Genomic DNA, 22,558 nt, shown 5'->3' with positions numbered 1-22,558 from the left:
ACGGTCCGTTCCTGTTTATTTGAGCGTTACTTAACTTTTTCATGTTTTTAATTGAGTTTTGTTTTACAAAAACAAAAGCAGTTAAACCTTATCCATCAGAATATTATACATATCTGGTTTACATGGTTTGAATTGCAATTTTTGTTGTTAAGTAAAAACAAGTTTATTTGATAGTACCCCATCAAGTGTATTACATCGGATGATTCGGTATATTAAAATAATAGTATAAGAATAAAAATAAAAATATATTATACTACGTTTCTTATACATATTAAAAAAATATTTTTATTAGAATTCTTTCTAAATGCATAATTAAAAACTCTTATTTTCACATAATATAAACTTGCAATATTTAATATATATTATATAACATAATATATTAGGTAACCAATTATTGTAGCGACAAAGTTCATACACGCACTATATGTTATACTAATTTGTGTGACAATATGATTACATTCTATTTGAATAAAACTATTTATGCAAGTAAATTATGTTTTACAGTATGCTTATTCATTAGAGTGGTTTGATTGCTGAAACTATCTCTAGTCTGATTAAATTTGGTAACAGGTATGGTGTTATTTTTTGTAAAATTGTTTTAATTGCTTTAATCTCGATTATTTAAAAAATTAACATTTCAGCTCTTAACTTATTTATCAATAATATATTTTTCAGTTTTAAGATGAGTCAAATATGATGGTTGAACAGTTCTCCATTGACACTAACTGAAAGAAATAATTATTGTTCTATCATTTGTCTAAATAGAATAGGTAGGTAAGAAATACTCTAGAGTTGTAGTATTAATAACAATATTGATACAATTTATAGTAATTTCATATTAATCTAAAATACCCTAATCTAGGGTATTTAAAAAAAGGAACCAAAATGTAAATTATCTTTTTTTAAAAATATAATTTACTATTTTCTAACATTGTTAGTTTTTTGTACAAGAAAAATTGCATTTACTTGTAGATCTTACGCTTCATTGGTATGAGATGACAAACTAGGTGCACTTGATGTATACCGGTCACAAATATTGTCTGTTCATAAAATCACTCTTCTAAGTATTATTGATAGATAATTTAAGTTGAATAGTATAAAAAGTTTGATGTTAAATGGTGTAAAAAAACGCTATTATATTTAATTTTAACTTCACAATTAACAAACGATAACATTAGTAAACCATTTAAAATGTATTTTATATTATAATTATTATTCATATTATTTAACCATTTGTTTTTTTTCAGCTGGAATGAGACCCGAGGAAGATTAAATAGACAGGTAATTTATATATGTCTCCATGGACACTGTGGATATAGATAGATTGACATTTTTTGTTGGGACTGATTTTTGACACTATATTTGAATATTTTTTGTTGACATTTATTGGACCTTGTGCAAAACCCCTGGAAGAATATTCTGTTTCAGACTAACCATATAAACGACACCCAGTGCTTGTGTAGTTTTTAGATTGCTTTTACACTTTGAGTGTCAATACAAGTATCTTATAATATTCTAGACTTAAAACTGTAGTATTGTGTAGACTACTGTGACACTACAGAAAGAAATGTATTTACTAAATTTTACAATTCGCACGTTGGGAACTAAAGGAACTTTTTAGACCCTTAGGAAAGTACTATGCCTTTTCGGTCGATATTTGGATGTATTCGTTTCCTATGAGTACATTTTGCGCATCGATAAAGAAAACAAAATGATTAATCGTTGTGAAGTAAACACCCAATACTAGCACACGTGTACCTTTGAGTATATTACAAAAAAATGTTTTTCTACTATTTTCGATAAATCAAAATACACTAGAAAATTGATTGATTCATTAAGGACATTAGTTTTCTCTTAAAATAATAGCATTTTTGTAGCTTTTATAATAATTGGAGACACTTAAGTTGGTGTTATTTTACAATATTATAAAACTATTACTAAACATTTACCTTTTCTATTTTTTTTTCACAGCTCAGTATTTTTACAGAAGCGTAGTGCCAGCAGAAAAAAAATATTTCACTCCACCCAGTAATTAGCCAAAACTGGTTATCGACCGGTATACTATTTAGAAAACGATTTATTTATTATTTAAAAGTTGATAGGCTTATGGAAAATAATTTCAAAAAAAGGTTAATGTTTAGTATTTTTATAATATTGTAAAATATGATAACCACAAATGTTTTAAAAAAAGATGTACTACAAAATTGCAATTATTCTAAAGCGTACTCATTCCATCTTTAAACTATGACGAAAACATTCGGTTTGAGTGTTCAATAAAATTGTTTTTATCAATTTTAAAAATGCCCATTGCTTTATGTTCCACTCAATTTGAAAATATATAAAACGGCGGTGACCATAGGAGATGGTGGACAGTTTTCAACAAATTAGGGGTCTCGTTTCAGGCCAATGCGAATAAATAAGTCATTAATGATAACACCATTGCATGAAGGTGTATAAATTATTGTTATCAAGTGAGAATTTAGTATAATTTCGCACATTGGCGCATGTGTTTCAAAAGTTACACCGAGTTCAAAAGTAAATAAAGATTTATATGTACGATTTTCTATGGAAGTATTATTTATCGAATTCTCGCCTAAGCTTTAACCCGAAAACACAATTTTTTTTACTACAAAAAAACATTTGGGTTGTTCGATGTGCGTTCCTATTTTCACTGTTTAAATAAATGAAAATATACAAATGGACAATTTCAAGGTCTTAAGAAATTCATGGCCAACCCGACTTATTGACGATTTTCTAGAATAAAAAAAAAAACCATTTACGTGAATAGTTTTTTTGCAATGCAATGTTATTTCGAGGTCATTGTAATTTTTCCCCCTTCGGTAAGAGGATTTTAGGGAGACGCGATTTTGCAATATCTTATAGCAACTTGTATGAATAATAAATTTAAACATTTGTGTTAATCTATTTTTTATTTTTTAATAAAATAGAATTTGATTGGACTTTCAAGTTTATAATATAATTTAAAAGAACCGTAGTCTTTTAATGAGTTGTATTATTATTATTTTTTATTTTTATAACCCATAAATAGTCGCGTTTGCATTAATCGAAGTAATTTTTCAGCCTTAACGCGAAAACAGTTCACTAAACTGCCATAATCTACTATGCCAGGTTCCACTCTAAACTCAATGGTCATCCGAACCAACTCGTTTACAATCTTTCTACTAGATCTCTAGTCTCTACCGAACATTTTGATCTTCGCCAAAATGTGCTTAAGTAATTCAAAGACAAAGAAAGGTTAAACTGTAGGAATTTCCCCTAAATAACTAATGTCACTGTCTAGTTTTTTTTATCTTTTTCAAAACAAGTGCTTATTTTATTTTGTTACAGACTGCAAATATTCTAATATAAGTGTTATTTTATGAAAATAATAATAATTCTGATAAAGTATTTTGTTATAATTATTTTGGATTATTAAAAGTCGATTTCCAGTCAACAAATATATTACATTACAGTCGCTTTGGTTTTTTTATTAGGTGCTAGTGCCTCAATGTCGTAGTATACCACTGCGTTTGTAAAGTTTCGAGTTGGTAGATAAAATAAGCAATTTTTTTTCATAAAGGCATAAACAATTTCAAGGACAAAGTCAACCAGGAGTCGTTCTGTTTGACTTTTTCTATGTGCTATAATATTGAGTGTAAAAGGCCAGCAGAGTGGGTCGGGGCATGGTCGGGGTACTCATTTTTATTTTGTAAAAAACTGTTATGCGAATTTAAGGTAAATAGACGCAAAAAAATATTACCGACCGTGTGTTGTTAACATACTTTATCGTTTTTTTACAATACACTAGCGCAACGACAATTCAGAGTATAAAATAAAACCTTACACATTATACAATTGGAAACCCAAATGTGGGCCTTTGGATATGGAAATCTGTAGACGTTATAAAAGAAAAGCCAGTATAGTTAGGTCGGGGCATAGTGGGGACGGGGAGGGCACGGGTTAAATCACAATTAAATAAACACTTCAATGCCAAACGGTGGACAGTAGGGTCAAACCAATACAGTCCAAGCCAAGCACAGTATGAACGTATAATATGTAAGAGAATGAGTGGTAGTAAGTGAGTAAGTAAGGGGGGTCTCCGGTGTTCACAGATAAAAATACAAATATCGATAAAGGCATTGTACCTAAGGACAACTATGTGCTTGAAAATTAATTTTTAGTATTAGGGTGGATACAATTGAATTGGGAATTTCGAAAAGGGCTCATATCGGAAAATTAAAATTGTTCAGGAAACTCAAAAAAATGATTTTCTTTTTAATTATGTTAAATAGGATGTTTTTTTTCATCACAACAGAAAACAGATTTGGGCCCTTTTCGTTCATAAAATATCGGTCTATATGTGTAAATGAAAAAAACGCAGAAAAATCAATTTTGATCAAAAACTCGAGATGTGCCCTTTTCGAAATTTACAATTCAATTAGGGTTGATAGTCAGTCCACTATATAACGTCATTAACAATATAATGAAAATACTTTATTACCTGTTGACTGTTGATTCACTCGCGCATAGCAATCTGGAAATTGACAACGGTCAAAGTGTAATTTCCAACTTTCGAAAAATTTTACATGTTATAGTCCTATTCATTTAGCATGTTTTAATTGATTTTTAAGGGAAAGGGGTTTATTTTTTTGTAATTTTCGGCCCAATAAAGTACCTTTTAGGTACAATTTCTGATCTAAAGAGTTGCTACACTAAGAAATCGGTCAAATTTTCCCGGTTTTTAGAGTGAATGACTTGAATTTTTTTACTTTTGACCCACGAAAATATCAATCGCATACGATTTTGGATCTATAGAGGTGCTACTCAAGTAAATCGGCCTATAGGAAAAAAGTTATCGGGTCAGAAACAAACAAAAAACACTTTATTATTAATGTATTATGTGTTAAATACTTGTATTACTAATATTTCTATATATTTTATACTAGTTACCCGATTATGTTATGTGTATTAAACTATTATACACAACTATTTGACAATACAAATGTAAAATGATCGAAGTTAGAATTATAATGATTTAGCAATTCTGACCAAACTATGTATAAGGTATAAGATATTCCTGAAACAATTATACCTTATTTTAATGATAAATAAAAATGGGATTATCTGTTTTGAAGTTTTCATTTAATTAAAACATTGTTTTATTTTGTGGAGTTAACCAGACCACTTAATATACAATCTTTTAATTTCCGATTTGATAATTTTATTCTATACATTTTAATGGAATGCCACCCCACTCTAATATTTCCATAGCTATGTCTATATCATTTACATTTTCACAACTTGATCAATCTTCAGTAAATATTAACATATTAAATTAGTCATATTGTATTGTATTATATTTTTTTAACTATTTGTAGGCAAATAGAGCTTTAATAGCAGATCTCGATGAGAACGAGATAAAAGCAGTATAGTTATCACTAATCAGTAGTAAATAGTTGTACTTTCCAATATGTTATAAGATGTTGCAATTGTATCTATTTTTTATACGCATTATTTCAATTTCTTTTATAATACAGAGTGATTTTTTTACCATGAACCTCTCAATATCTCATAGAGTTTAATAAGAAATTAAATCCCAAGTTTAGGGCAGGAGGAAAGGTGGAGTGTAGTATTATTTTTATCTGCGCGCATTTCCCAACTGCACTTCCCCTCCCATCCTAACTTTAAAACTCTTATAACTTTAAAAATAGTTATCCGAAACTGGTTGTCGACCAGTCAAAATTTTTAATACATTATTCTCAATTTAAAAAAAAAATAAAATATATACGTTACTATTAAAGTTTTAAAAGTTGCTATCAAAAAAACTAAGTTGGAAGGGGGTAAAAACAAAAAAAAATTGTGGAAAATCGAAATCACATTGCATAAAAACATTATGAAAAAAAAATAATTTAAATTTCTTATTAAACCCTATGAGATATTGAGTGTCTCATGATAAAAATGTCACCCTGTATAAGAAAAGTATACATCCCTTAATAAATGGAATGCAGACAGAATTAAATACAGAAAAGTCAATAGCTGATGTACCACCTATCTATACATAATATGACTTCTATAAGAGACAAATCTAATTAGTACTAATTTTATTAACTAGCACTTAAATTGTATTTCTACATAGGCAAAATTGAGGTAATTCGCCGAGTCTTTGCCGGGCTTGAACAAAAATATTTTTTTACTTTTCAGTATTACTACAACATCACTTTAGAAATTTAATTCTACTAATGTTTGGAAGGGTGCAATGCCAAAAACTTCCAAAACCTCTTTTATAACTGTCAGTCATTGAAAATATGATTTTAAAAGATCTAAATAAAATATGATTATACCTAAGTGGGCATTCTAATTCATAATAATAATCCCTGGAAAAATTAACTTTTCCTAGTTATTTTTACTCCAAAATTGGGGTAGGTAACAAATGATCTCAGTAAAGTTAACATTTCTAGAAAAGTACCCATTATAAATTTGCCCATTTAATATTTGTCACAAATCAACCTGCAATTGCGCTAAGCTGGAATAGTTAAAATTATAACTAAAACATATTTTATAGTTCTTAATTCTGTTTGTCCTCAGGAGAATTGTATATATTTCTTTGAATAGTTTTTTTACACGACGTGTAAAATATTTTTCTGCTCGTGTATTACAACTTAGATTGTACTTAGACTGAGGGGCCTCTGTTAGGTTAGGTATTTCATATTTGATGTATACTGTTGATGGCATAAGATACCTACGTCGTAGTTTGTTATTGGTTTTTTTTCTAAGCAAAGCTAGTGAAAACATTGGGCCATTGTGTACAATGCACGGTATAGCTGAGTCTCGAAAACAAAACCAACGGCTGACTTAACACAGAACCAAACTTAACAGTGAATACTATTCGACCTAAATTTACTTTATAGCAAAAGAAAAAAATATGTTAAATTCAATTTTCTTACACTCTCGAAAGACATCAACCGGGAGCTCTAAGAGTTTTTAATTGACCTGGAGTTTCCTAAAACTCACCCCATCCCTCCCATTTTATTGGAGCTGATAGGTAGTTTTTTAGGAAATTATTTTAAAGGAGGGGACACCTGAAAGAAAAAAAACCATTTTTAGTATTCGAGAAAAACAATGTGGGTACATATTTTTATCGAACTGTTTGTCTTTATATTATTATCACGACGAATCGACAACAGCACAACAACAGTATGTTTTTTTGGTTTTTTGCCTGTAAGAAAAAATGAATCGGCGAATAACACCTAAGAAAATAATTATTGCCTATTCCGACATGTGGAATTTAAGTTTCATAAATATTTCTCTGTAGGCTCTTTGAACAAAACAACCGAAAGTACTTCAACCGTATTGCTTACAATATACTAAATTTTTCTAAAAAATATACAAAAAACTTATGCCTACTCAAATAACAGCGTGGAAACGTTTTATGCAATTTGTGTTAAAAAATATATTTTTAGTATTAGGGTGGATGCGAGATTAGGGTTGGTCGTATGTCTATAATGATTTGTATTCGTTTTTTCCCATAATGTATTGTAGTAATTGTTAATGATTAATAATAAATCAAAACTGTCTTTTAGATACCCGTTGACAGTACAGTTGATTACAGGGTTTTTAAGGAAATCTTTTATATTATGTTATAACCCCTCCCTAGATATCAGTTTAGTTTTCAGACTTTAAGCCCTAAAACTACATCTAGACGAGAGGTCATATACTCAGCATACGCCTTAGAGTAGCTAAAAAAGGTCCAACCTAGAAACTGACTACTGCCAAAGTGTAAATTTACCCAATTTTGGTGTATAGAGATTTGATGTTAGAGGTAACATAACCTAAATGGAATTATAATGTTGAGTGACTAAATAAAACAGTGTAAAATGTATTATATATATATAACCAGTTGGGGAACAAATATCCTGGCTGGTCAACCCCAATGGTATTGGATTGGCTTAAATATGATTTAAATAAGAACAATGCAGGGTACGAAAATTATTCCTACATAATATTTTAAATACAAAAGAATGTCGAATTAAATTTTTTTTTGCAACGCATTATTGTTTGCTAAATTCTAAGTTTGTAAAATGGTTTATGTGTATTGATTTAAAAAAGGTGTTTTTTTGTGGGATATTACTCATGTTTTGTTATTCACATAGCTACGAAATTAAAAAAATAAGACACAAAAAATATGAAATTTATTGTATTTTTGCACACAATAACTTCAAGATCTTTTATATCAAACGCATTAAATAGTACAAAAAATCTGGGTTTTCCATACAATGAAAGATCAACGTACAAAATATAACACATTATCAATTGGAACGCAAATTTGGGCGTCTGATTAAAGAATTCTGTACACGTTAAAAATAATTATCGTTCTACCCGTTAAAATTGCTATAGATACAAATAAAGTATTATTAAATAATTTATTATTTATTACATGTATCATAAATATCCAGTAAAAAAAAAAGAAGACTGTTCGATAATTATGAGAAATAGGCTGGAGAAAAAGCTATACGATTATCGTTTATAATATAATTTTTCCGTACAATTGTTATAAATTATTATTATGTTATAATTATAACATACTACGTCTGATAAAGTTTTGTTATAGGTACCTACACTTCACCAGACATTTGATATTTTAGCCTACCGACCTCTAGACATTACGTTCTCTTTTAAACCATCGCTTACTAAACCCTTAAGTAAACAACACCGGACACTTGATTTTTAACTGTCTGATTTTATAAATTTCTTTTAATCTGATTAATCTAATGGTGCAAGGAGCACCAGCCTCTCGATTTTTATAGGGTCATAGATCGTTTCTGATCTGACAGATACACTACAGTTAATCAGTTTGCTTGGAAAATATTTTCACGCAATCATTTCATTAACTTTTTAAATTGAGATTATTGTAATACAACATTTTGACTGGTTAGGTTTTGGATAACTATTTTTAAAGTTATAAGAGTTTAAAAGTTAGGATGTGAGGAGATGTGCGGTTGGAAATTAATTTCTTATTGAGCCCAGTGAGTTTATTGGCCACACGGCAACTATTGGCCTGGTTAATGTAGGAATCGATTTTTTAAATTTCATTTAACATTGTGTAAAATCACAAAAACCTTGAAATAACATAACGTAAAATAAAAAAACCATAAACGATTCGCATAGGATGTTAATTTTTTAGAAAGTCATCAACAAGTCAGGTTGGCCATGTATTTCTAAAGACCTCGAATTTGTTGACGTCTTTTGAACGTGTAAAAAACGATTCGTATTTTTTCATTTATGTAAACAGTGGTAAAGGGAACGCACATCAACTCACCCAAGTGTTTTTCTATAGTAAAAATAAATTGTGTTTTCGAGTAAACGCTTAGGCGAGAATTCGAAAAATAATACATCCATAGAAAATCATATTTTTAAATCTTTGTTTACTTTTGAACTCGGGGTAACCTTTGAAACACACGCGCCAATGTGCGAAATTATACAAAAACCGCACTCTCTAACAATTAAAATAACTTATACATCTATTTAATAGGTTCGTGGTGGCTTAAAATGAGACCCCTAATTTGCTGAAAATTGTACATAATGTTTTAATTTTCAATATTTTAAAATCGAGTGGAATAAAAAGCAATAGGCATTTTAAAAATTGATAAAAAAAATTCTATTTGGCACTAAAACCAAATGTTTTATTGTAATTTAAAGACGGAATGTGCCGACGGTTAGGCTGAGTACCCAACTATCAACCCTAACTTTATCTTTCTCGAAAGACCGGTTAGTAGACAAAACATCGGATATCTTAAGGAGAGAATCGACAATCGAACCGGAAAATTTGCCCAGGGCAGTGCACACACTGTCGGCAACCCCTCCGGTATTGCGGTTAAGAACCGATTGTCCTCCCCCAGTCTAAATAAAGATATCCCTAGCAAACAGCCCCGAACATGTCCGTTATCATACGGATTTCGGAACTTTGCTTTCCGACTCCGACACGTCAGAACTGCGAAAACAGCATCTCCCCCTCTCACCCTCCCCCTTAACACTATAAAAATGCTCGGAGACTATGCTTCTACGACAAGCAGTTCCTCCATTTTTATCGCTAAGATAGCCGACTTGGTGACTCGATTCCACGTCGCTATCTTAAATACCTTGTACTGCGCCGTATCACTTGGATGGTAATACGCCACTGGTATAAAAAATTACTTGCTGGAAGACCCCATCGATCCAGGACACCGGGCATGACCAAATAACTCTATCCTGGCTACTCAGGATAGTTTCTCTATTTTTTTGATGTTTTCAGACAAACAATATCGACCGCGGCCGCAGTGACGCGATCCCTAACTCGAACCGGACCAGATCAATACCCCGACGAACAGGCTGCCCAATCGACAGTGGATGGATGAGCAGGAGTAGCAGGGACACTCGAAATCCCACCATTTCATTTTATTTTAATTTGACGTGTGATCCCTTCAACGGGTTCCTGTCAATTGCGTTACTCAATTGTTTATACAATCTCCAAAAGAAATATGCTACACTGTGACCAAGTCTACTATAACCACACTTCACTCCTACTTTCGTGAGCAACACTGCTCTTTTATTTGTATTGCTTAACACTTGGCCAGTTCGTGAATGAAATATGACCTTTCTGAATGAGGCATAAAACAGACTTGGCCGCTATGTAGATACCACTACTTTGATTGGTTGACTTTTTCGAGAGCGGATCTGAACCTTTTACTTTTTTTCTGAGTTCTCTTCTTCCCATCATCCACATAACTCCTAAGTGAGTACATTTGATAATGATGTTTCATGCTTAATTCAGAAACTGGCCAAATGTTAAGCAATACAAATAAAAGAGCAGTGTTGCTCATGAAAGTAGGAGTGAAGTGTGGTTATGATGAGCTAAAGAAATAGCAGACTTGGCCACAATGTAGATATCATCACTTTGATTGGCTGCCATTTTTGGGAGGGAGTATGGAACTTGGCCTTTTTTCACTGTTAGGTTTTTGTTGTGGATATCATTCCTTTTTGCGGGTGAGGTTTTTTTTTTTTAAGAGGCATTGAATGTATATTGCACGTCGTAGATTTTCTCTTGTTTTTATATCATATTGTGTTATTATATCAACTACGTAGATATGTATATATGTACATAAAACTACACTTTGTAGTGAAGCTACAGTTTATACAAGTAGCCACTGCATAATGATTAATAATTTATTAATTAGTAATAAACTACGATAGTAATTAAATTAGTCATAATTAATATGGTGTAATTTAATTAAAAAATTAATGAAGCTAGAATTTATACAAGTAGCCACTATACATCTAGTTTAGTATTATAAACGTATAAACGAAACCTAAATGTTTAGGTGTACAATTACACTTTATAATAAACCACGTGACAAACGTAATAAGAACAAAGAACACTGCTACACTGCCATACACGGGAATACGAAATAACAAAGACACAAATTTTGGTAATTTGGTAATTAATTTACATCTATTTGGTTATCTAACTTTTCAAAAATTATATAAATTTTATATACTAGTAAACAAATATATATATATATATATACAAATTGCTTAACCACCGGGTTCCAAGTGTAGATTTAGGAAGTGCCGGTATGTTCAAAAATGTTTAGTAGGCGGATGAGATAAGATTTAATGGAAGAAATCACAGGGGAAATGATAATATAAGCGCATAATTATTAATAAAAGTACATAGATTACTGATAATTAGGGCCGTATTCATAGTTGGTTTTTAAAACTTATCTTAAGTTATACTTTTAAAAGTAAAGCTTAATGATAAGTATTTATAAACCGATTAAAGTAATGCTTTTATAAGTTTCAAGTAAAAGTAAATCTTATGGACTACCTAGATTGAAAGCATAATCAAAATCTGGGAAACACTTGGTTACAACTTGTTATTCAACGGAAAAAAATTGTACTAAAACATTCTCATGTGTGCACAAGTGCCGAAATTGTATGATTTTCGAAAATATTTTCGATTTATTATAATAACTTTAGCGATTGCTATATAAAAAGTTTTATCAACAAAATTGCACATGGAAAAACCCGAAATTTCGACAACCCACCGGGAGAAAGGCTGAAAGTTTTTAATATTTTGTTTAGCGTAATTTGAAGATTTAAGAACTGAAAATTAAGCCAATGAAAGGTCAAACAAACACCATACAAGATGTGTAGGAAAAAAATATCGATACCTAAGCCTTATCCAATATTTTCAAAAAAACATAAAATTTCGGCATTTGTGCACACATGAGAATGTCTGAGTACATTTTTTTTCCCATCGACAAATATTCATACATTTTAGGCAGAAAAAAACGTCAATCTAACGACAAAAACAATGTATAAAATTGTCAATGTTTGAATTTCCATTTTTTTTTGTTTTCTTTTGAACATCTTTGTGTTACTTTTTACACGTTGAAAATCCAAAGGTCATAGCAAATCGTCGAAACTTGAAAATGTTATTGAATCGGATAAATTATTAACATACCATTTGCGCACATAGATATTGTATTATTGTACGACTACTGCCTGTAATAGTCCGTAAAACAAATAGTAACCTCACCTTAAGTATGGCTATCGACGGATATTCACAAGGAAAAAAGCCATTGAAATTGGGGTCGGGACTTAAGTTGGACCGAACTGACTGAATGTGATAAAATCACTTTTAAAAAAATGTCATTAAAACCTAAAACTTATGCTTGGGCATTAAAAACTTACCGAGACCACTCTAAATCGTATCCGTTAAAATATTGGCATGATTTGATAATTTTTTTTAAACATTTAACATCTGCGAAAAACAGTACTCTAAAAATATGTACTCCCGAATTTTTTTATTCGTCTAATATGTTATGGATACATAATATTATGAGTTCTGACCCCTGAAAAATGTTTTCAACTAATAGGTCTTATAATTACGGCGAAAAACACAAAAAACTTTGCTCCCTAAAAAAGTAACAGTCTATACAGACAAAAAAAAAACCTACACCATAATGCAAATATATTTCAGATACCAGCTGTTGACTGTTGATTCACCCTTACTCATTGCAACCTACAAACCTACTACCGTAACATCGTAATTCCCCTCTTTAGTTTGGTTTTTCCTTAATAAAACAAAGCTTCACTACAGATTTTTAAGTAAATTTTATGTGCCCTATTTTAGAAAAAACGTATGGTATACTAAGTAAATACAACTTTTTTTTTTAATAAGTAAAAACTTTGCTATAGCTATAATCAATCTCGAAAGTCTTTTCATGTTATTCCAAATGCCAGTAGTTAGAACCGCGTGTCTTAAAAATGTACTAAGTTGTACTAATTAAAAAAAAACAGTACATATTGGAAAAACAATTTATAAAAACTATCACTGTGTGTTGAATCAGGATGTGTGATGAAGTTTTTTGCGGTTTGACAATCAAACGAAGCGAATACTGTTGATTTAAAAATGTCCATAGTGTTTTAAGAAAATATTTAAACAGCAAAAATTGTAATGAAAATAATTAGAATTAAATGAAAGATAAACGGAAGAAGTTAAGACGAAAACAATTGGTGGTTGATAAAATAATTTTCATAAAAAAAGGCATAAAACTGTTAATGTGACATTGCCGCCGATAGTATATTTTATTTAGTAGAAATATGATATGATATTGATTGAATATGAAATTGATAAAAGCACTGTAAAGGCAATAATGTACTTAAAATTAGCCTATAATTATTGCATACAATTAGTACGAATCATGTTTTTGAGAAAATTCAATTTAAAGATTAAACCTGCTCCCAAATGATTAATTTTAATACTTTGCAATTATTTTTGCTACCAGATGCTTGTTGTTTTAATTGCTACTTAGTTAAATCTCAGCCAGACACCAGAATTTTAGGTGATAGCTATTTATGCGCACTCCACCTTTACCCAAATGACGGTACTAGTTATCATAAAATTTAAATTATAATTTAATATTATATTAATATAGCGAGTGAGGATGTTATAGAAAATTGGCATATCAAATTTAACCAGTTTGACGATAATAATGATAGTTCAATCTCTAAGGGTTTTTCAGAAACTATTATTCGAAGTCAATAGGTATCCATACTAGAAATATTTTATTCTTGTTAAAGCGACACCACAATGTTCTGCGTTCATATCGTTATACAATCAGTTGACATAAATATTTTCTGGAGATGATAAAATTATATTTAAAAAAATTAATAAATTGTAACCGCTAATGACGATTTTGAATTTTTTTGGATTTTTCCCTAATTTTGAATTTTTTTATTTATTCCCTTTACCATTTTTTTATGTATTAAGTTATGATAAAAAGAGCTTTTTAATGATTTACTGTTACAACTTTTAGTAAGTTACATAAAAAAAAATGTACGTACTACATTTCACAATTTACCTGTAATATATATTTTGTCCCAAAACGTATAAATTTGTATTTGTGCATCGTCAGCCGTAGCAGCTGAATCGCAAAAAAAAAAAGAAGACTCAAATCAAAAGTATACTTAAACAAATATCAACTAAGGCCACCGTTTGTTCGACTGTTTATGACAAATTTCAATATTTTACATAATTATCGTTACTTTTAGTAATTAGCATAAAAAAAAAATCAAAATATCAATTGCTAAAGATTGATCTGTATTTTCGGCAAAATATCCTTAACTCAAAAAGAAAATCAAGCGTATAAGTTTGCATTTAAGTTTAAAAAGTCCACCTTTTTTAGACCCCCAGAAAAAGTACCAAACGTTTTCAGCAGTTATTTGGCTACATTCGTTTACTTTGACTACTTTTTGCTCATTGATAATGAAAACAAAATAACATATCGTTGTAAAACATACACCTTACAATAATATACGAGTACCTTAAAATTTGCAACTAAAACCTGTAATTATTTTAGTTTTGGTAATTGGAGACACTTCAGTTTGTGTAAAAAAATAAGTAGGCTTTTGCACGATTCCGTTGATCAGTGGACTTATTGGTTCGTCTATATATATATATATTTAGATATCGTGTTTTCAATTGTAATTTTGTGTTTATTGAGTTCGGCTAACTCGTGGGAACAAATGACGATGGACGATCGCACGCTCTTATCTGTTCTTGTCTTGTCTGTACTTATATACTATATAGTATAAAGATAGCACGTTCGAACCGGTACAGTCAAAACTAAGCACAGTATGAAAATATTATATGTAAGTGAGTGAGTAAGTAAAAGAGGACCAGTGGTCACAGATAAAAATACAAATATCAAAAAAAACATTGCATCTAAAGACAGTTTGTTTGCTTAAAAATTAATTTTTCGTTTAAGGGTGAATACGATTAGGGTTGATATACATGTATTGCTATAGTAACCTATGTATAATTGTTAACAATATAATTAAATATTTCCATTGGCTGCTTACTCACTCATACATAGCAACCGGGGAATTGACTTTTGGGGGGTTTCCTTAATAGAAAAAAAGTTTAACCAAAGTATTTTTGAGAAAATAGTATATGCAAGATCCCCATATTAGATCTACCTATCAAACTTCAATCCCTAAAACTTTGATTGAAAAAGTGAAAATAGAAAAAAATTCTATTCCTTCTATTTTACTAAAAAAACATGCTTATCTAAATGTATTATACAGATTGCTATAAGATAAAACGGTCGGTACCCAGGAGCATTAATTGAATTACGCTTTTTTTTCTTTTTCTTATAAGTCTAAGTGTAAATCGAATAGAATCGAAATGGTCATAGTTCTAAGTTAAAAAAGAACGTAAAAATAATAAATAACAATCATTACGTCTACAGGTTGTTTTTTTGTCAAACAAATTCATCGATTCATTTTTTATTGACATTTTAATACAAAAGAAAACATGTTATTGATTTGTTATATTTGCCTTATCTTGAGCATCGTGGGCTCAAAACATTTGTGTATCAATAATGCCTACATGGAATGCCGGCTGAACCGAATATTTTTTTAATTTTTATAGAATAACAAGCTGTCCGGACCGGCGTTGCCCGAGATTCAGTCTCCCAGGGCCGAGTAAAATAATTCCCATTAGAGATAAAACATTGGATATTAGAAAATACCAAGGTCCTATACTTGTATATTAAGACATGTCCATGTTCCTATGTACTTCCGTGCAGCTGAGGTCATTATTTTGTTTTCATATTTTCTTGTTGATTTGAAGAAAAGTGTTTTTTTTTAGTGACGTTTAATCAAATAAAGGTTCTAGGCGGATTTATATTAACTAGAACGCTAGATATTATTTTACATAATTATTATTTATTATTATTTTTAATATTCCCACAACCAAAAAAAAAACCAATAAAAAGGTGTATTATAAAAAAAACAAAATTGCCTTAATTGTACTACGAACAATTATTTTTTTTAAGATTATATAAAATATGTTACATGTTATAAAGTTTTAATAAAAGAAACATTAGTGGCATGTCTTGTAGTCTTAACATAGAGGTCAGGAAATGACTAATGTTTGCGGATTTCATTCAAAAACGATTGCACCATCCTGATTGGATTTTCGCCAATCTCATTTTGAATTTTTTCGACCAAACTTAAGCCTACTATAAAAACGTCGCCTAAGGACATTACACTATAGGTCACTGCCGCTTTGATATTTTTGGGTAAATCATAATTAGTCGTAATCGTATCAATCGACCAAACAATAAATTCGTCGAGACATGACTTACATTTTTCAACATTTTTGTAAGGGTATGACAATTTGTAGTTGAGTATTCTGAAATGCACGTCCTTTTTCAATACCATTAAGCGCCGAAACCGGTCGATGATTTGAACGTTGAACTTCTTAAGGTCTGCTGAAAAGTTGCCGGATTCGCCGAGTCGATTCGTATACGACAATGTTATTTGCAACATTATCAGTTTCAACGTGGCGATTACTCGATTCTGGCAGCCTCCGAGTGAATCGATTCCTGTCAAATTTTTTTCATAATCCAATCCCGGAAACCGTACTACAGGAAGGCCCGAATCGCCGGCCAAGAATTCGCCAAAAAACAGATCAAATGCTCTCTCGTCGCGAAATAGCCACAAGGAGCCAGTCGTCGAGGACCACCGTAGTCGGTTAGCCCGGTTTTCGACGAGGATTACGTGCAGTAATTGTTTGTTCCTTCGTATTGCGTTCATCACACTTTCGTTGGTTTCACTGGACGATTGAGCTGTTATGTTTTGGAATGAAAAATCGTCTTCGTTTTGCCCAGCCGGTCGTTCGTCTTCTAATGGCAAGCGTAAACACTTATCGAATTCCATATTGAAATAGTTGTCGGGTGCACATCCGTTGTCGTCGATGCGTTTGTTTATTATCAATTCCACGTGGCCGTCCTTCTTTGATTTTTCGTCAATATATTCAGCCTTCACCGCCCACGTACCGCCTCTGATGATATACCACAAGAACGTGCGCATCTTAAGGGTGTATTCGAAAAGTAACCAGAAGTCGCCTAACCGGTCGGGTTTCAGATCCAACAACGAATCGATCATCAGGAGCGCTTCTTTTTCGAACTGAAAATCCTCGATCGTCTCAGACGCGACAGCCTTATTGGCGTTCATTAATATCACGTCTCTGGTCAATTTCAAATGCAACTGAGTGCTGTAAAGGTATCCGCATTCCCGTCGGTTGTTTAATTCGTCTATTTTTCTCTGCAAATCTCCGAGGGACCAGCTGTTCAAACTCTGACGATCGTATGGATCTTTTTGAATAACCGGGTAACCGGTAGCCAAACTCTGTATGCTTAACAATGTGTTTACCGACTTCTCGAATTCTTTTGTCTGGTCACCGTACGACCGATAGAGAAATTGCGTTATAAAATAAAAAAACAACATTACATACCGGGATTTCAGTACGGCCATAGTTGTCACCTTCTTCAAAAGCTTAACGTGAAAATAAATAAAATACATCAATGCAAATTATTAGTAGTACCTAACTACCAATTAAAAAAAAAAAAAAATTAAAAAAACTTTTTTAAAAACATGCTTTTCTAAAAAAAAAAAAATAGTAAAAAGTAAAAAATAATTGTATTACAAGAACAATTTATCAATCAATTGTAGCATATTTTATTTTAAATGTCAATTACTTTGAAAACAACCGAAAATTAACTCCAATATTAAATAATGTTTAACATCTATAATTTTTGACTAAAAAGAAAAGCGTGGGCCCTATTCAACAAAGTCCAAATTCATTGAGTTAAGTGTTATGAAATGTATGTGTCACACACAAATATTAAACTAAATTTAAATTACAAAAGAACTTACAATATAAAACATTATCTGATAAATTTATGAAGGACTTTGTTAAATATGGCCTACGCTTTTCTTTTTAGTCAAAAATTAAAGATGTTTAACATTCTTTAAAATTGTAGTTAATTTTCGGTTGTTTTCAAAGTAATTGACTTTTACAATAAAATATGCTACAATTTGTAAATTGTACTTGTAATAAAATTATTTTTTACTTTTTAGTTCACTTTTTACTTTTTTTTTTTTTAGAAAAGCATATTTTTAAAAAAGTTTTTTATTTATTTATTTTATTTTATTAATTTTTAGTCCTATTAAATGTATTTAATAATTGCTGAATAGATTACTAAATTAATTTTGGAAGATTTAGAGAAAAATTAAATTTTAGTGAAATGACCCTCACAACTCCGCTTCCTTTGAAACTACTGTACCAATAAATACCACAACACAAAAATCTCCTAGACCCGTTAGCATTAAAAAACCTATTCAGAGTTTTTCTCATTAGGGAGTCAAGGTAAAAAATCTATACTGAAATCAATGACTTTTATCATTGGTTTAACTGATACCCAAAAAAAAACTACTAAAAATTGGTAACGCCATTAAATTGGCCACGACGCCTTTAAGTACAACTTATACAGTTTTGGAAAACAGTGGCTTTGTGCACGTTGACTATGTAAAGAACATAATCGTACACTATAGTTGTATTATTTGCAAACCATTTTGTAAGGAACGCAAAGGAAATTGAAATTAAAAATACGGTTTTTTTTTTTACACAGAAAGTTGTTAAAAAATAATGTTTTACCATTTTGTTCAATGTCCGCCGGCTTTTAAAATGATACAAAAAATAACCTTTTGTGGAATATATGACTAATAACTATTGAATATTATAAAAAAAAAATAAAAGTTGAATATAACGTATTCAGTTAAAGAAAATAACACTGCTAGGTGTTTTTAGCAGCCAGGTAACAATCGGCATCATGCGAAACACCTGAGTATACATGTGTAATTTGTGCGATTTTATGCATTGGTATACCACGCTATTGATTTTAAATATTCATACCGAATTTTAGTTACTATGCCATTTATATGATTGAATATATTAGCAAAAATTATTAAAAGCCATGAAAATGTGTTAATGATATTTCCGATGTTCAAAGAAAAACTGTTATTTTCTGTTGGTTCTCGTTTTATCGATTTCAATCGTTATAAACTATTTAAACTATTACGTCAAACAAGTTTTAACATACATGAGTCGTGCAGTAGTCCGAATAAATCAAAAAGGTTTGACCGGAATTTGTAACGATTACAGCGGTATTTTTTTATATGTAACAATATAAATAATATAATAGCTGTACTGTAATATAATGGAACTATAAGAAAAAAACGTTAATATTTTGTTGGAAGTTTTTTTGAGACCTTGATGTTTCTAGTTTAATAAAGAAATACTTTTTAAATTTTCTTTTAGTTCATACTATAAATCATATCAGTGGAACATCGTCACGGTACTGGAAAATGTTATGTTATTTAACGTAACTAGTATCATTTTGCGATAGAATTAAAAAAAATTGTAATTTACAAAACGCCTTATAACATACTGTAGACTTTCAATTTCATTTACACTTTTTTTCCCGGCTTTGCATAACTCGGAATGGACAAAACATGTGTTGTAAGTTGAAAGGAGTAACAGTTGTATTCCAGTTGATGTTGTCAGTGTGTCAGTTTATATTCAGCGCTTTCAAATTATTATTACTTAAAATAAATTATATTTTCGCCGTTTCCTCATTGCTTTGATCACATTATGCCAATACTCTACTGTACTAGTCCTCTCGGATAAAATCGCTTACAAATAAACGCTTTGATGGTCATTTGTAAATACAGAACCTTCATTTAAAACTTTCTAACTTTGCTGGTTTATACTGTGCTTGGTTCGGACTGTACTGGCTTGAAAATACTAACTACCGATTTGCATCGAAGCGTTTTTTCGAAAGTGATTTTATCACTTTCAGATTTAAAAATTCCTGTAAACCTGTGACCTCCCCGTCACCACTATGCCCCGACCCAACTATGCTCCGTCCCCACTATGCCCCGACCCAACTATGCTCCGTCCCCACTATGTCCCGACTACACTGTACTGGTTTTTTTTTATGCCCTCATACTTCAATAGTTTCAAAATTAAATTATACCCATATCCCACCTCCCCAGAGGTGGTTCAAGTTTTTTGGTTTTTTGGTTATTTAGCCGTAATTTTAGAACCTTTGAGTTGAAAATTTGTCAGGAGTTAGATCTCATATGCATCCATAACATATTAAACGAAATAAAAATTCAGGACTACAGTTTTTCTTTAATTGGTAGAAGACTGCATTTTACGCAGATTTTTTATATTTTAACAAAAACAACGAAAATCTTTTAAAAAAATGTATCGAATCATTAAAACGTTTTTATTGGCATCTATTCAGAACGGCACAATTAAGTTTTGATACTCAAGTACCAGTTTTAGGCTTTAATTTTTTTTTTTTTTAAATTTGAGACTTATGATTTTTAATCTTGGTTAAATGAACAAAAATGAATTTCATGTTTACATTTAGTACAAGGGCAACGCGAACAATTACTCAATAACTTAAAAAAACCCTTTGGTTTTGATATTATATACATTTTTATTCGTGTATGCAACCCATAATGTTAAATGTAACAACTTAAAGTAAAATTTGTAAAATACTGCCACAGTAAGTAAAACTATTATAATAGCCCGTGTGCACAGGTGCCAATTCACTATCAATACACATTTAATGTAAAAACAAAACCAATCGCTTGAGTTCTAAACGACATTACAATTTTTTTTTATATAATATTCGCTTTATGCGATTTTGTATTATATTTTCCATAATATCTGATACCAAACACTTGTTACTAAATAAAAAAAAATCCCCATTCTTGTATATAGATTACTCTTTTTCTCGAAATTATAGCCAATAAAAGTTCAATCTTTAAAAGTCGTATGGGTTTTTTGTTGTTTTTTCAAATTTTAACTATGAAGAAGTAAACTTTTTCAACTTTACCCCCCCCCCCCTCTATTGAACCAACTAGATGAAATTTGTGATTTATAGAGTTGCTACTTAAAGGAACTGGTTAGGTTTGACCACTCTGTCCATGTTTACTTACTATCTATAAATGTTGTTATTTATAAAGATTTTGATAGTCAAAAATATAATTTATTTTAAGTAATAATAATGTAAATGATAATTAAAAAGCACTGAATATAAATTGTCCAGATCTAAGTACTAACAATTTTTAACTAAATTTTTACCACTACCTATAGTAGTAGATTAATGTCGATCGCGTTGATCTTGTTTTCTGTTTTCAGTGTTTCTTTGCCCTTGGCGTTGGATTCCATCTTCAGTCGAGGTCACCACTTTAGTGTTTCGGTTATAATAATAATATCCAGTGCATTAAATACCTGTATATTATAAACGTATTACTTGCTTATCCACCGCCATATTTTATATAATAGATAAATTGTTATACATTCATATATTTTATTTTCATATTGTTTTAAGTTAACCACAAATATTAAAATCCATGAATTGATATTTTTTTTTTTTTTGATGGGTAACCAAAATTTCATCCTGCTAAATAAAAATAACCGTAGAGTCGAGTTATTGTATTATGTTTAAATAATGTCAGGCTATTAATTTATTTAAAAAAATCTAAAATTTGGGTTCCCCGAAATCTCCTCCCTAGGGCAGTTAGTTAACGCGGAAGGAATCAAAAACCGTTGATAGTTATGTCGACACAGTAGAACCCCTAACAAAACTCCTCAAAAAGAGGAAAATGGTCTTGGTTGAGCTTTGTGCGATTCGCCCAAACTATGCACTACTGACTACAACAAGACCTTTTGTTTCCCTAATATTAGAGTTATTTACATTTTTTAGTAATTTTACAGTTTTGATGCTGTGATTAGTATCCAATAAATGTTCCGCAACAGGAGATTTGTGTACTTTTTGGTTTCTAATGTTCCTTGTGTGTTCTTTAACCCTAACCCCAATATTTCGTTTTGTCTGACCTACGTAGTATTTATCGCATTCTTCACATTATATTTTATAAACCCCGGATTTTTCATCTTACCCTATTTTATCATTGGTATCAAAAAACGTTGACAAATTATGTATTTTTTTGCACCTGAGTAAATAGTTATAAAAGTAAATGTAGTAAGTACTTCTAAAAGAGTGAGCGCGTGTATAAAAAATGACACACAACGCAAATAAAAACGTTCTTGAATATCTGTTGTTACTGAGAATGCCATAATTCAACAGTGGCA

General features: G+C 30.6%; 1 protein-coding gene across 2 annotated transcripts; it reads right to left on the bottom strand.

The window, feature by feature from the left end:
* Positions 1–16,350: 16,350 nt before the first annotated feature.
* Positions 16,351–21,674, bottom strand: LOC126839121 (uncharacterized). Of its 2 annotated transcripts, none has more exons than XM_050574184.1 (2): positions 21,551–21,674; positions 16,351–17,883 (listed from the first exon to the last, which is right to left on the bottom strand). In XM_050574184.1, exon 2 carries the CDS (start codon positions 17,860–17,862, stop codon positions 16,471–16,473), a length of 1,392 nt encoding a protein of 463 aa, XP_050430141.1. In that variant the 5' UTR covers positions 17,863–17,883; positions 21,551–21,674; the 3' UTR covers positions 16,351–16,470. The 2 variants fall into 2 exon arrangements, with proteins under 2 accessions (XP_050430141.1, XP_050430142.1); XM_050574185.1 differs by having other exon boundaries at positions 21,554–21,658.
* Between the last annotated feature and the right edge of the window lie 884 nt (positions 21,675–22,558).

The sequence above is a fragment of the Adelges cooleyi genome, unplaced genomic scaffold, assembly GCF_023614345.1.
Source record: "Adelges cooleyi isolate 19-005CV unplaced genomic scaffold, UGA_ACOO_1.1 ACOO_flye_CR_arks_rails_tigmint_CR_PRNA_30, whole genome shotgun sequence".
In the NCBI taxonomy this organism is placed as follows: domain Eukaryota; kingdom Metazoa; phylum Arthropoda; class Insecta; order Hemiptera; family Adelgidae; genus Adelges; species Adelges cooleyi.
Note: the sequence above shows the minus strand (reverse complement) of the source record. Positions and strands in the feature narration are given on the sequence as shown.